Raw genomic sequence first — 14,570 nt, 5'->3', positions numbered from 1 at the left:
CTTCCCTGTGTGAGTTGAGCTCAACCGTGTGGCCCTACGTGTTTACGTATTTGGGAAAAAATAACGATTCAATATTGTGCTTTAAAGGAAAGCTAATTAAACGATTTAGGTTCACTATCAAGACATTTCTAATAAAAACTCGCAGGAAAAAACCTTAACCGAGAACGAACGTTTTATCCAGAAGCTGTAGCAAAGAAACTCAAACGTTTTGATTGGGTAAGTGTTAGGAACTATAAACAGGACTGGCGCATTTGGCTCCATTGCCCAGCGCCTGTGCTAAAAGTAAATACGTAAGTGTCTTCAGTTGTAGGGATTTTTAACACTTTCGTTTTGGAATAGAGTGGCAGACAAAATGAGCGTCAGCACTCATAGGTGACGGCGGGAGAGAGTCGAATTTTAAGTCACTCAAAACACAAAACGTCACACAGTGAAAATTAAAATCGCTGAATGAAAGTACCGTAAAAATACTACGACAGTAATAAGGTAATAGAGAAATGCCCCTAGGGCAAGGGTGTCAAAGTCATTTGAACTCGGGGGCCACACGATAGAACAAACATTCTGTCGGGGGCCTGACTGGTAGATTAAAGAGAAAGAAATTGAGAGAGAAATAAAAGAGAAAGAGGGAAGGAAAAGAAGAGGGGGAGAGAGCATGAGAGACAAAGGGGATAAAAAGTCATGAGAGAGGGGGAAAAGTAAGTAATCAAAAGACAGAAGGAGAGAAAAGAAAGCGTGAAGGGTAGGAAGAAAGAGAAAAGAGAGAAAAGGAAAAAATGAAGGTAGGGCAAAAGAAGTTAAAAAGAGACACAGTAAGTGAAAGAGACAGAGACAAAGTGGGAGAAAAGGGGTGGAAAAGAGAGAGAGAAAGCGAAAGAAATACAGAACAATGTCTTTGTTCAAGGCACCTGGGTTTCATAATTCAACCTGCAGCCTCTTTGACACCTGTGCCCTAGAGGTATACTAAACAGTATCACAAAACTAACGATTCAATATAGTACTTTAAAACAAAGACATAGTACACTACATCAATTAAAAAATAAAATAACTACAGAACTAAATACCAAGTTAAGTGCAAGAAGGGCATTTATGAGCTGGCTCTCTTCAATAATTTTTCATGCTCATTTTGTTCTAAAACATTTGATCGAATATCACACTTAAAGATACACACAAGAGCGCACACGGGCGAAAAACCTTTTTCCTGCTCTTTTTGTAGTGTAAAGCTCCCAAAACTTTAAAGCTAAGTTGTGAGTGTGCTCATGAGAATACCGATAATCACTAGGGATCTTATTTTCGTACTGTATTTCCAATTTGGAAATCATATTTGTCACTTAATATACAAATGACCATGTATATTGCTGTTTAACATCTTGGACTAATCTGATTAAAACAAGTTCTATGTTTTAATAACCTTTTTATTATTAATTTCTTCTTGCTTGGGCTATTTTTTCATTTACACATTCAAAAACAAAATCATCTCATCAGAAAAAAGCCGTTTTGTCCAATGAAAAGGACTGACTTAACCAATTACCAACAGCAATGACGTAATCTCGAAGCGACGAGATCTCATTAGCTAAGACCGGCGTGCAAAGAAGAAAAAAAATATAAATAAAATCTCATACAGCGAAACCAAGTAACGATAGGGCTTGCAATGCGTTGAATCTTTGTTAACGAGGAATTAAATGATAATGACAATTGAAAGGAAAAGGTTGCGTCCCCAGCATGGATGATGCATCACCTCTCACAACCACCCCACCCCCGTCTTTCCCCCCGTCTTCCTTTTTTTTACTATGTGTAACTTTATGTTTGAGTTGTTTACGATACGGAGGGGATCTTGGAAAATAAAGGTAGAGTGGTGTGGCCACTTTGCTCTCGCCCGTAAGGACGAGGTAGTGAAAGAGGAACTTAAGAGCACAAAGAGGGCTTGTTGGTGAGTAGGAAAAAAAAAGGATGTAAAAGTACTGTGCGATTGGTGTATGAGATAGATATGAGAAACGTACGACACTGGGAAATTAATTATGGTGAAACATCCAAAGAGGGCTTGGTCTGCATGTGGCCTGTGGATTTGAGATCTGTTTCCGTGGAGCATTGCGGCGCTTTGAGGGAGAAAACTCGTGTGCGACGAGGGCCACTCAGATGGGAGGAGCTGGGTCCGCCCGAGGATGAATATTCATGAAAGAGGTTGAGCCTGGAATGAACTGTTTGTGTCCGAGCAGAAGCAGACGTGCGAGCAGACGAGAGGACCCCCACCATTCTGAGCCTACTCAGCCCACCCCGTTTGGGAGAGTCAGCAACGCTCGACCGGATCAGCCCAAGTTTGCAAAAGCGAGGGGCAGACGTGCGAGCAGACGAGAGGACCCCCACCATTCTGAGCCTACTCAGCCCACCCCGTTTGGGAAAATCAGCAACACTCAACCAAATCCGCCTGAGTTTGCAAAAGCAAGGTCAGTACCTTTAATTGAATAATTATGAATATTCTTGTGCCAGTGAAGCTTTTGGGATTGCGTCATCCGGACAAGGCCAAGCAGATTGAAAAGGTGTCACAGAAATGGGAGAAGAGGACGAAGGATCTTCAACCTGCGTGGCCGAAAGATGGAACGTTCGATACATACTCTTGTGATGTCATGGAAGTCAGGATTATGGACTACAAATCTGGGAAAAATAGCAAGAAACGACAAGAGAAGAGGAACACAGAAAAGGAGATTTTGAAGCTGTTTAAGACTGAAGGTGTGCATTACAGAGAGAAAATTAGGGAAGGACTGATTCGACTAAGAGATAAATCGTTGAACGCTGAAAAGACAACTGGATCAGCTGGGTTGTATCCAACTTTGGTCGGAACAATGAAAATAAATGGGGATTTCAAGTATGGTGAAGAAGAAGGAGACAAGATGAGGTTGCCAACAAGAAACCTGGGCGACGCACCAACAAGTCCTCAACATCCTCCTATCCCAAAGCATTGTAGCACCGAGAGAAAGTTCGACACAGTGGAATGTAGGGAACCGCTTGACTGCTATGCAGGAAGAAATGAGACGGTTAAGGGAAAGTCAGGTGAATCGTTTTGGGTCGACATGGGAGCCGGAGGTGTCCGTCAAACAAGCCGGAACAGGGAACAAGAACAACAGCGTACGATCCGAGAGACCATCAGAGAATTGGAAGAAGAAATAGACAGTCTTCAAGCAAGAGCTGAGGCAAGAGGGGACGGTGAAAGACCTGGACCGTCAACGATTGCGACTGGAAATTACGACCTAAGGCATAGGCCTAATATCCGGCTACCAGAGAGGTATACAGACCCTGGTCAGTTTCCAATTCTGATCAAGGGAAACAAAGGTCAGTACATCCCCTGGCAGACGCTCGACCTTACGGGTCTTATTTCCCGATTGCCAGACATACATGAAGGTGCTGGAAAGTGGATTCGACGGTTTGAAGAAGAGACTATTGGCAAGCTGTTAGCCATCGGCGATATCAAGTCAGTATTGGCACAATGTGTAGGTGCTTCGACGATGCAGAATATTTTGCGTAACAGCAGCAATGGATGGATGATCGATGTGATGGCGGATGGGACGGAATTTGACGCCTACCGTGCAGTGGTGTGGAGAGCATTACGGAATGAATACCCTGCCAAAATTGATCCAAAGGCATTAAAAGGTGAGACTCTCGGCGAAACTGAGAATCCAACTTCATACATCGGGAGACAGCTCAAACGATGGAAACAGGAGACAGAGGAAGAAGTGGAGAACAGCCCTATACTTTCGACTCTGTTTCGCAATGCAGTCATTGGAGCCCTGCCAATACAAGTTCAGAGTAAGCTGGAAGATGCTGTAGGGTTAACCTCGATGCCATACAGGGAGTTCCGTGACCATGTTGTCCACGCCATTGAGAAATTCAGAAAGGATCGACAAAGACAGCAGGACTTAGAAAAAGCTGAACAACGGAAACTCACTCAGATGCAGCTCTCTGACCTGCAGAATAAAATTAAATTGAAGACTCAAGCACCTGTACTGGACCAAACCATCCAGGCAAGCGTGACGGCGCCGCCCATCGCTCCATCAACCCAACAACCACTTCCGGTTGTTAATGCTTATCAACAACAGCTATTTGGCCGGCAACCCTACGGAGCAGTACAGGGCCAGATGCCTGCCTGGGGTCGAGGTGCCCCAAGACGGAACGGGCACGCGCCCACAGGCCAAGTGTTCGTGTGCTGGAAATGTCAGGGTCCTGGCCACTTTGCACGAAACTGTTCAGCAACCGGTCCAGGGGGATGGAGAGGACCGAAGGGGGGTCCGTCAAGACAAGGAAGAGGATCTCCAGGTTCAGGTCCGAGGTATTGGCACTAGGGGGGCCCAGAGAATCCTGTGGGGGAGGCCCAATTCACAATTAATGCAGGGGAAGCTGGCAGGGAACCAATAATCCAAGTCAAAATCGAAGGCAACAAAATCCCAATGCTAGTTGACACCGGAGCTACATATACCTGCATAAGTTCAAAGTATGCCTCGAACCTCCCCATGTCCGGCAAATTCATAAGAACAATAGGATTCTCGGGATCAAAACAAACCATTCCAATGACAGACCCAGTGAAAATCTCTACTGAAGAGGGGGAAATTATGATACCCATTCTTGTGTCAGATGAAACACCAGTAAATTTGCTGGGAAGAGACGCCTTGTGTAAGCTTGGAGTCAAATTGTGGTGCACTCCGGACGGGGTGTATCTGGACAGGATTGGACTCAAGAATCAAATGCTACAACAAAGCAAATGCGCAAAGATCTATTGGTTGGGAAATCTACAAGAGCCTGTAAATAAAATTATGAAAATATGGGAACCTGTCATCAAAATGCAGCTTCCAGAGGCATTCAAGCCAACGACAGATTATCATTGCACTATGTATTATGACTCGTCCTGCAGTATGGTCTACGAGGAAATATGGGACAAACAGACAAAGAACATCACAGTGGAAGTTTTGGTCGACTGCCTCCTGATTGGCCATCAGGGTGCAGCTCTAAACATCAAACCAAATGACTTCACGTCGCAGTGGTTCGGAGTGCCGGAATCGGAACCACATATTGCGTTACTAGTCAACAAAGGATTCAAATCTAAAGACCTAGGTCCCATGGTGAAAACAGCAAAGAGCGTGAGATGGATTGAAACTGAGGATTCGGAAATGACGATCTCAGACGAAGATGGTATGGTGAGAATTCCATGTGAAATGAAGATGGATGCGAAATCTTGGGTGGTTACCATACCAGAGGCGACACAGGCTGCTCAAGATGAAGAAAAACAAGAGGACGTGTTGAGACAAGAAATGCTGAACCATGGTCCGAAGGAGGTGTGGTCAAATCATGACACCGATGTTGGATTGGTAAAATCAGCAAATCCAGCTGAAATAAAACTGAAACAGGGAACAAAATTGCCGTTTCGACCACAATATCCGCTGAAGCCGGAAGCGGAAGCAGGGATACAGAAGACGATCGACGGGCTGCTCAAGGCTGGAGTACTAATTGAGATGCAAAGTCCATGCAACACTCCGATTTTTCCAGTTCTCAAATCTGACAAGTCTAAATATAGATTGGTACATGATTTGAGAGCGGTGAATGAGGTTGTCCAAGATTGGCCAGCTGAGGTTCCAAATCCAAATACTATCCTCACAAATGTGCCTTCAAACGCAAAGTACTTCACAGTAATTGATCTTTGTTCAGCATTTTTCAGCATTCCATTGTCTGAAGACTCATGGTATCTCTTTGCATTCACATACCGGAGGAAACAATACAGTTACACACGTTTGCCACAGGGCTTCAAGCATAGTCCTCATATGTTCAACCAAGTACTGCGTAATGACCTGGAAGGCCAAGACATCGCCAGTACACTGATACAATATGTTGACGACCTGCTAATCTGCTCGGAAACGCTCAAAGAATGTCATAGAGACTCGATCAGAGTCCTACAAAGACTGGCTGAAACAGGACACAAGGCTTCAGAAGCCAAATTGCAATACTGTCAGCCGCAAGTGGAATATCTGGGAAGACTCATTTCACAAGGAAGCATTGCAATGACACCAGAGCAGCTCGAGGGAGTCAGCAAAGCTCCGAAACCTCGAACGGTCGGACAAATGATGACCTTCCTTGGAATGACGGGATTCAGTTCCGAGTGGATTGAGGACTACGCATGGAAGACTAACCCACTGAGGGGCTTGATGAAAGAAGCAGGAACGACGATGCTACGAGCAAAATTGCAATGGACAGACACTGCGATCGATGCTTTCGAAGATATCAAACAAGAAATGCAAAGAGCGCCTTCTCTGGCAACACCGGACTACACAAGACCATTTCTGCTGTACGTAGCGAATCGACACAACATGTATGCTTCAGCTGTGTTAATGCAAGAGACGTGCAGTGGCAGACAAAAACAGCCAATTGCCTACTACAGCACCAAACTTGACAATGTGGTGCAAGGATGGCCGCCATGTTACCAGGGCTTGGCTGCAGTTCATTATGCATATGAGAAGGCCACGGCAGTAACTATGGGCTATCCAGTGATAATTTACACCCATCACAAAATTTCAGAACTGATAAATCAAGGCAAGTTTGTTGTTACTCAGGCCAGATGTCTACAGTTCATGCCACTGTTGACATATCCGGACATTACATTGAAAAGATGTAATACAACAAATCCGGCTAACACCATACCGTTTGAATTTGAGGGTGAAGCACACGAATGCGTTGCAGACACAATGAAGTACACCAGGTTGCGACCGGATTTGGAGTCCATTCCGCTACTGAGTGCAGACCTGACGTATTTTGTTGATGGATCGTGCTTCCGAGATTACCGAGGAAATCATGCTGGGTACGCAGTTGTCAGGCAAGAAGCTGAGCAATATGTGACGCAAAGGGCAGAGAAATGTGAACAGCCATGTTCGGCTCAGTGTGCAGAACTGAAAGCCTTGACAGAAGCATGTAAGCTGGCAAGAGGAAAAACTGCAAACGTATACACCGACTCGGCATATGCGCATGGAGTTTGCCATCATTTTGGAACTGTTTGGAAACAGAGAGGATTTAAAAAGTCAGATGGGAGCCCAATTCATCATAGTCAACAAATTACGGAACTAATGTCTGCAATGATGTTACCATCAAAATTGGCCATCATCAAGTGCCAGGCACACAGAAGAGGAGATGATGCAGTGATACGTGGGAACAATGCAGCGGATGAGGCAGCCAAAGAGGTGTCAAAGAGCAAAGTTGCTGTCCTCGCTCCTATGGTTTCACTAGAACCGATAGCAACGCCAGACGATATAATCCTGATTCAAGGCGAAGCGAGCCTGAGCGAAAAGACACTGTGGAGAGAGAGGGGTGCTACCTGTGATGATAAAGGACTTTGGAGATCGCATGAAGGACTGATTATCGCTCCAGTGTCACTGCTGACTATGTTGATATCAGACGTGCACACGATCGACCATTGTGCAAGGGGAGAAGTTGTGAAGAAGCTGAAAAAACAAGGTTACTGGTCTCCATATTTACAGGCCACAGTAGACCAAGTGCTCAACCAGTGTGAAATCTGTGCAGAAAGAAACATCAGGAAGTGTGTTCGGGCACCAATTGGCTTTGTGCCAGTCCCCCAGGGGCCATTTAAGCATTTAGTGGTTGATTATGTAGACATGATAAAGACAGTACAAGGAAAACGATATATGCTCGTCGTGATCGACCGATTTAGTCGTTGGGTTGAAGCAGTGCCATCAAAAGATCTAGGTGCGGAAACAGTAATTAAGTTTTTGATTAGAGAAGTTATTCCGCGATTTGGCATACCGTCAGAAATAAGCTCAGATAACGGTGCGGCATTTGTTCAAAAGGTCGTGAAGGCCATCTTACAAAGACTACACATTAAACAACGGTTGGGTGCGGCGTATCACCCACAAAGTCAAGGGATGGTGGAAAGAGTAAATGGAACATTAAAATCGAAGATAAGCAAGATATGTGCGAGTACTGGGCTGAACTGGGTAGATGCGCTACCATTAGCGTTGATGAGTTATCGCATGCAAACTCATCGGATCACACATTTAACACCGCATGAAATGCTAACAGGCAGACCGATGCCAGCGCCGCATTTGAGAGGTCCCTATAAAGGGCCGCCGCTTGAGCAACTACAAACTGAACTGAGAGACTATATGAGACAATTGACGGCTATCCAGAAGGCCATCTACATGCAGGTGAAGAGGCAAGAGTCCAGGGTCGAACAACCATTCGAGAGGACGGTCGTCCCAGGAGATCTCGTGTACATCAAGGTGTTTCGACGAAAGTGGAACTTACCGAGGCGTGAGGGACCCTACACCGTCGTGAGGGCAACGCCGACCGCAGTCCAGGTCGAGGGCAGCTCAACCTGGTACCATCTGAACCACTGTACCAAGGCTCGCGCTGCCACCGTCGACGAGACCAAGCAAGATCAACAGGGCAGTAACGTTAAATTTGGAAAACAAGATGTGGATGACGAAGCTGTGTGTGATAATAAATTGTCTGATATGGTTGTTACTAGGAGCAGAGCTCGGGAAATCGCGGCGGCAGATGGAAATTGCGGGTCCAGAAGTGCAGCCGGAGATCCCGACAGCGACGCTGCAGTTGCGGCCCATGGCACATCAAAGAGACAGCGGCCCGGTTAAGTGTGACACTACTATACAACATGCTGAAACAATTGAAAATTTGGAAAGTACAAATAGCAGAAATAAACAAATTGGAGGTACTAAAATCCCGAGTACGATGGGATTAATCCGACAAAAGAGAGACGTGGAACCAATCGAAGTGCCGACTGTATACCGAAAACCAACTATGTTAACGACAGTACAGACTGAGGTAACGGATAACACGCCAAGCCTTAACAGCTGGTGGTTCAGTTTGGGGGTCACTCCAGCACCTAAAGTCATAATACAGACGGTAGCAACACACCTAAAATCAGAGAAATCTACAGCCACGGCAACATCACCAAAGGGTGAGGTTACAACACGCCAATGGCCGAAAATGAGTACACTAGTAGTTCGTAAAATACAGGAAAATGTTACAAAAGTTAAACAATCAAAGCAGTCACATCTAAATGAAAGTGTAACCATGACTCCTGTGATGAAACGACCAATTGAAGTAGAAACTAAAAAAGATACAGTGGGTAAGCCAATTGAAGGTAATCCTCAAAAAGGTATGGCATACGAAGACTATTGTGCGGATGGTGGAGTTGAAAGTCAGGACAGTCGCCTAGTCAATAGTGACTATAGGCCAAAAAGTTTTAACCCAACGGACGAACATGGGTGGGAAAACGCGAAGTACAACACGTGGTATAGATGGTTATGGTATACTGCGAGAGTCATGACGGATGAAGAATGTATAGCATGCTCGACGGCGCCGCCAGGCGTTTTAATTGTAATTCCAGAAAAACATAATATGAAGACGTGTGCAGAGGAACAGCGACGGATTTGCAAAGACCCAAGATTTGCTTCACAAATAGTTATAGTTAAACCAATTCCGCTGCCAATGTGTACGATAGAATGTAGATTGGTTTCTGGTGCAAAAGGTGGACATTATTATCCAAGGCTATCGGGGACACCAGAGAAAATTAGGTATAGGATGTTTAGGGAATTTCAACGATCAACGGACAACAAAGTCCCTCCAAAAAGGTATCGAGTAGATAGGGATGCTGAGTATGAATGTTATGCGAGTGGTGGGTATAGCTACAAGGGCATAGATGGACACGAGGTAGGAAACACGACAGTGAAGTGTAAGACAACTTGGGTCATATCCTGGTTTCCACACGCAAATATGTATCCTTTATTTCCAGATAAACCAATATGGTTTGAAAATCCGGGTGTGCAAGATCAGACGTGCGAAAATGTAACAATGACAATTCCGGACATACGTTACTTGAGGGATCAATCAGTCGCAATAGCAGACAGTTACTGGATGTGTGGAGGTGACTATTTGAGGAGCAGGCTTCCACGAAATTGGGCAGGATTGTGTACACTTGTGAGAATGAAAGTACCGGTCCATATAATGTATAAAGGGGTATATGAGCTACTAAGAATTTCCAGAGAAGCCAGAGTTAAGAGAGCATATCTTCCGGATGGACGAGTATATCTAGATGCCATCGGACAACCGAGAGGAATTCCAGAAGAATTTAAGGCAAGGAATGAAATTAAGTCTGGATTAGAATCGATATTTATCTGGATAACTCCGAATAAGAACGCAGAATGGATTAATTACATTTATTACAACCAGCAACGTTTTATTAATTACACTAACGAGGCCTTTAGTGCAATAGGAGAACAGTTACATGAGACATCTAGGATGGCCTGGCAGAATCGTCAGGCCCTCGATTTTCTCTTAGCCAGTAAAGGAGGCGTGTGTCATATGATAGAGGAGGAATGCTGTACTTATATACCTTTAAACACAGCCGCAGCAGGGAGCTTCACAAAAGCAATGTCGAAAATTCGTGAGTTGAGCAATGAAGTGACAGTGAATACTGAGAAGAACAGTATTTCTTTTGATTGGTTCTCGTCTACATTTGGGTACTGGGGTAGTCTGTTAGCGAAAGGGGGGATTCTTGTACTAACTGTCGTAATAATTATGTGTTTGTTGTGTTTCTGTGCCATACCTATTCTTAAAAGAGGAATGCTTAAGACTTTTGGAGAACAAATGACAGTAGTGGCTAATACTAGGGTGGCAGAAGCTCAATTAGCACAGTTAGTGATTGAATATCCAAGCTTATTCCTGAGTGAGGAGGAACAGATGACTCAACTAAATTCAATGCCTTGAATTTTATCGGACAGCATTAACAGTCAGTCTACATTACATTAAATAATGGAGCATCTGCGGGGAGAGACACAAATGATGATCTGCACTAATAACAATATCAAGTAGCACTAGTGTTAATCACGCAACTAACTATATAGCGCTAGGAATAACCGCCACAAATATATTGATTTCTAATTGTGATTCTTTTGTTGGTATGTCACACTGCCGGGGAGCGAGCCGCTGTCTAGGATGGTCGGGGTGCATCGTCGCTTCCGGGTTTTTGGCTGCATGGAGACTGCGCGTGATGCCTGCTGGGATGGACGCTCACTCCAACATCTGACTTCACGACACCCAAAGGCCAATGTGGATATCACTATCCAGTCATGCGCTCATCTTGGAATGTATCGACGACTGTTACCGAAATTTGTTATCACTCACTTATCAGTTCATTTATTCATTTACCTTTATCACGTACCGATCAACCGTCGACGGTCCGCGTGTATAATCCAGTGTGTACGGATAAAGATAAATGAAGGGGGGGTTAGTGCATGGGTCAGATGTATGGAGTGTTGGGGGTTTTTGTAAATGAAACATGAACAATGAAAGTTAGAATGATCACAGCAGGCTGACCGCCAGAATTTTATTTTATTTTCGATTCGCGTCTATGATTTGTAATACTTTAACACTACTCTGTATTCATTTTTGATTTTAATTTCTGTTCAAAGTGGGAGTATGAACTCCCAAAAAGGGGGATAAGGTAACAGAAGAAGAAAAAAAAAAAAAAAAGGGGGGATATGTTGTGGCAAATACACTTGCAAATGTAGAATAGACTTGCTTACATGTAGAAATGTAGAATAGACTTGCTTACAGGTAGAAATGTAGTAATTTGGAAGGACTGCTTACGGGTGTGGGAAACGGCTGTGGGAAAAGGCTGGGTAGACATCCTTGAAGATACTCTTGGCAGACATTAAGTTTCCTTGAAGATAGCGTGCAAGGGACGGGACGCTCTGTACTTGATACGTGATACAGGACCGCCTTTTGGGGTGTACTCAATCGAAGCCTAATCGTCACTACCAGCTTTAAATACATTGTCATTTTCCCTGCTCTGTGAGATCTTTATTGACGCATCAATAAAGTGACCTCTCCCTCCATAACGAAGCGGGCTCCTGTCTATTTCTTTTATCCACTTATGAGAAGACTTTCTCTCGATTATCGGACCTCCAATTTCTACAACACAAGTCACACTTGTATGAAAACTTGCATAACTCAAAAAGTTGAGCTTTTTTTACCAAATCTGCACTAAATATAGAAAATTCAGAAGATTTCCAACCCAGGAAAGCAAGAATCATGATTCTAGCATGCATGGTTCAAAAGTTATTGTCATTATTAAATGATTGCTTTTTCGGACGTTTCAGGCGCAGATACGCGTAAAAGAGAGCTTTTGAGCCTGCAAGTCACACTTGTATGAAAACTTCCATAACTCAAAAAGTTGAGCTTTTTTCACCAAATCTGCACTAAATATAGAAAATTCAGAAGATTTCCAACCCAGGAAAGCAAGAATCATGATTCTAGCATGCATGGTTCATAAGTTATTGTCATTATTAAATGATTGCTTTTTCGGACGTTTCAGGCGCAGATACGCGTAAAAGAGAGCTTTTGAGCCTGCAAGTCACACTTGTATGAAAACTTGCATAACTCAAAAAGTTGAGCTTTTTTCACCAAATCTGCACTAAATATAGAAAATTCAGAAGATTTCCAACCCAGGAAAGCAAGAATCATGATTCTAGCATGCATGGTTCAAAAGTTATTGTCATTATTAAATGATTGCTTTTTCGGACGTTTCAGGCGCAGATACGCGTAAAAGAGAGCTTTTGAGCCTGCAAGTCACACTTGTATGAAAACTTGCATAACTCAAAAAGTTGAGCTTTTTTCACCAAATCTGCACTAAATATAGAAAATTCAGAAGATTTCCAACCCAGGAAAGCAAGAATCATGATTCTAGCATGCATGGTTCAAAAGTTATTGTCATAATTAAATGACTGCTTTTTCGGACATTTCAGGCGCAGATACGCGTAAAACAGAGCTTTTGAGCCTGCAAGTCACACTTGTATGAAAACTTGCATAACTCAAAAAGTTGAGCTTTTTTCACCAAATCTGCACTAAATATAGAAAATTCAGAAGATTTCCAACCCAGGAAAGCAAGAATCATGATTCTAGCATGCATGGTTCAAAAGTTATTGTCATTATTAAATGATTGCTTTTTCGGACGTTTCAGGCGCAGATACGCGTAAAACAGCTTTTGAGCCTGCAAGTCACACTTGTATGAAAACTTGCATAACTCAAAAAGTTGAGCTTTTTTCACCAAATCTGCACTAAATATAGAAAATTCAGAAGATTTCCAACCCAGGAAAGCAAGAATCATGATTGTAGCATGCATGGTTCAAAAGTTATTGTCATTATTAAATGATTGCTTTTTCGGACGTTTCAGGCGCAGATACGCGTAAAAGAGAGCTTTTGAGCCTGCAAGTCACACTTGTATGAAAACTTGCATAACTCAAAAAGTTGAGCTTTTTTCACCAAATCTGCACTAAATATAGAAAATTCAGAAGATTTCCAACCCAGGGAAGCAAGAATCATGATTCTAGCATGCATGGTTCATAAGTTATTGTCATTATTAAATGATTGCTTTTTCGGACGTTTCAGGCGCAGATACGCGTAAGAGAGCTTTTGAGCCTGCAAGTCACACTTGTATGAAAACTTGCATAACTCAAAAAGTTGAGCTTTTTTCACCAAATCTGCACTAAATATAGAAAATTCAGAAGATTTCCAACCCAGGAAAGCAAGAATCATGATTCTAGCATGCATGGTTCAAAAGTTATTGTCATTATTAAATGATTGCTTTTTCGGACGTTTCAGGCGCAGATACGCGTAAAAGAGAGCTTTTGAGCCTGCAAGTCACACTTGTATGAAAACTTGCATAACTCAAAAAGTTGAGCTTTTTTCACCAAATCTGCACTAAATATAGAAAATTCAGAAGATTTCCAACCCAGGAAAGCAAGAATCATGATTCTAGCATGCATGGTTCAAAAGTTATTGTCATAATTAAATGACTGCTTTTTCGGACATTTCAGGCGCAGATACGCGTAAAACAGAGCTTTTGAGCCTGCAAGTCACACTTGTATGAAAACTTGCATAACTCAAAAAGTTGAGGTTTTTTCACCAAATCTGCACTAAATATAGAAAATTCAGAAGATTTCCAACCCAGGAAAGCAAGAATCATGATTCTAGCATGCATGGTTCAAAAGTTATTGTCATTATTAAATGATTGCTTTTTCGGACGTTTCAGGCGCAGATACGCGTAAAACAGAGCTTTTGAGCCTGCAAGTCACACTTGTATGAAAACTTGCATAACTCAAAAAGTTGAGCTTTTTTCACCAAATCTGCACTAAATATAGAAAATTCAGAAGATTTCCAACCCAGGAAAGCAAGAATCATGATTCTAGCATGCATGGTTCAAAAGTTATTGTCATTATTAAATGATTGCTTTTTCGGACGTTTCAGGCGCAGATACGCGTAAAACAGAGCTTTTGAGCCTGCAAGTCACACTTGTATGAAAACTTGCATAACTCAAAAAGTTGAGCTTTTTTCACCAAATCTGCACTAAATATAGAAAATTCAGAAGATTTCCAACCCAGGAAAGCAAGAATCATGATTCTAGCATGCATGGTTCAAAAGTTATTGTCATTATTAAATGATTGCTTTTTCGGACGTTTCAGGCGCAGATACGCGTAAAAGAGAGCTTTTGAGCCTGCAAGTCACAC

General features: G+C 43.0%; 1 protein-coding gene across 1 annotated transcript; it reads left to right on the top strand.

The window, feature by feature from the left end:
• Positions 1-6,149: 6,149 nt before the first annotated feature.
• On the top strand, positions 6,150-10,998 carry LOC148345166 (uncharacterized). The gene has a single exon (XM_088325912.1). The coding sequence runs from the start codon at positions 6,180-6,182 to the stop codon at positions 8,631-8,633; it is 2,454 nt and encodes an 817-aa protein (XP_088182038.1). The 5' UTR covers positions 6,150-6,179; the 3' UTR covers positions 8,634-10,998.
• The last annotated feature ends 3,572 nt before the right edge of the window (positions 10,999-14,570 follow it).

The sequence above is a fragment of the Urocampus carinirostris genome, unplaced genomic scaffold, assembly GCF_059441175.1.
Source record: "Urocampus carinirostris isolate Australia breed hairy pipefish unplaced genomic scaffold, RoL_Ucar_1.0 HiC_scaffold_81, whole genome shotgun sequence".
Taxonomy (NCBI): Eukaryota; Metazoa; Chordata; class Actinopteri; order Syngnathiformes; family Syngnathidae; genus Urocampus; species Urocampus carinirostris.
The sequence above is the reverse complement of the archived record's forward strand: the minus strand, read 5'-3'. Positions and strand labels throughout refer to the sequence as shown.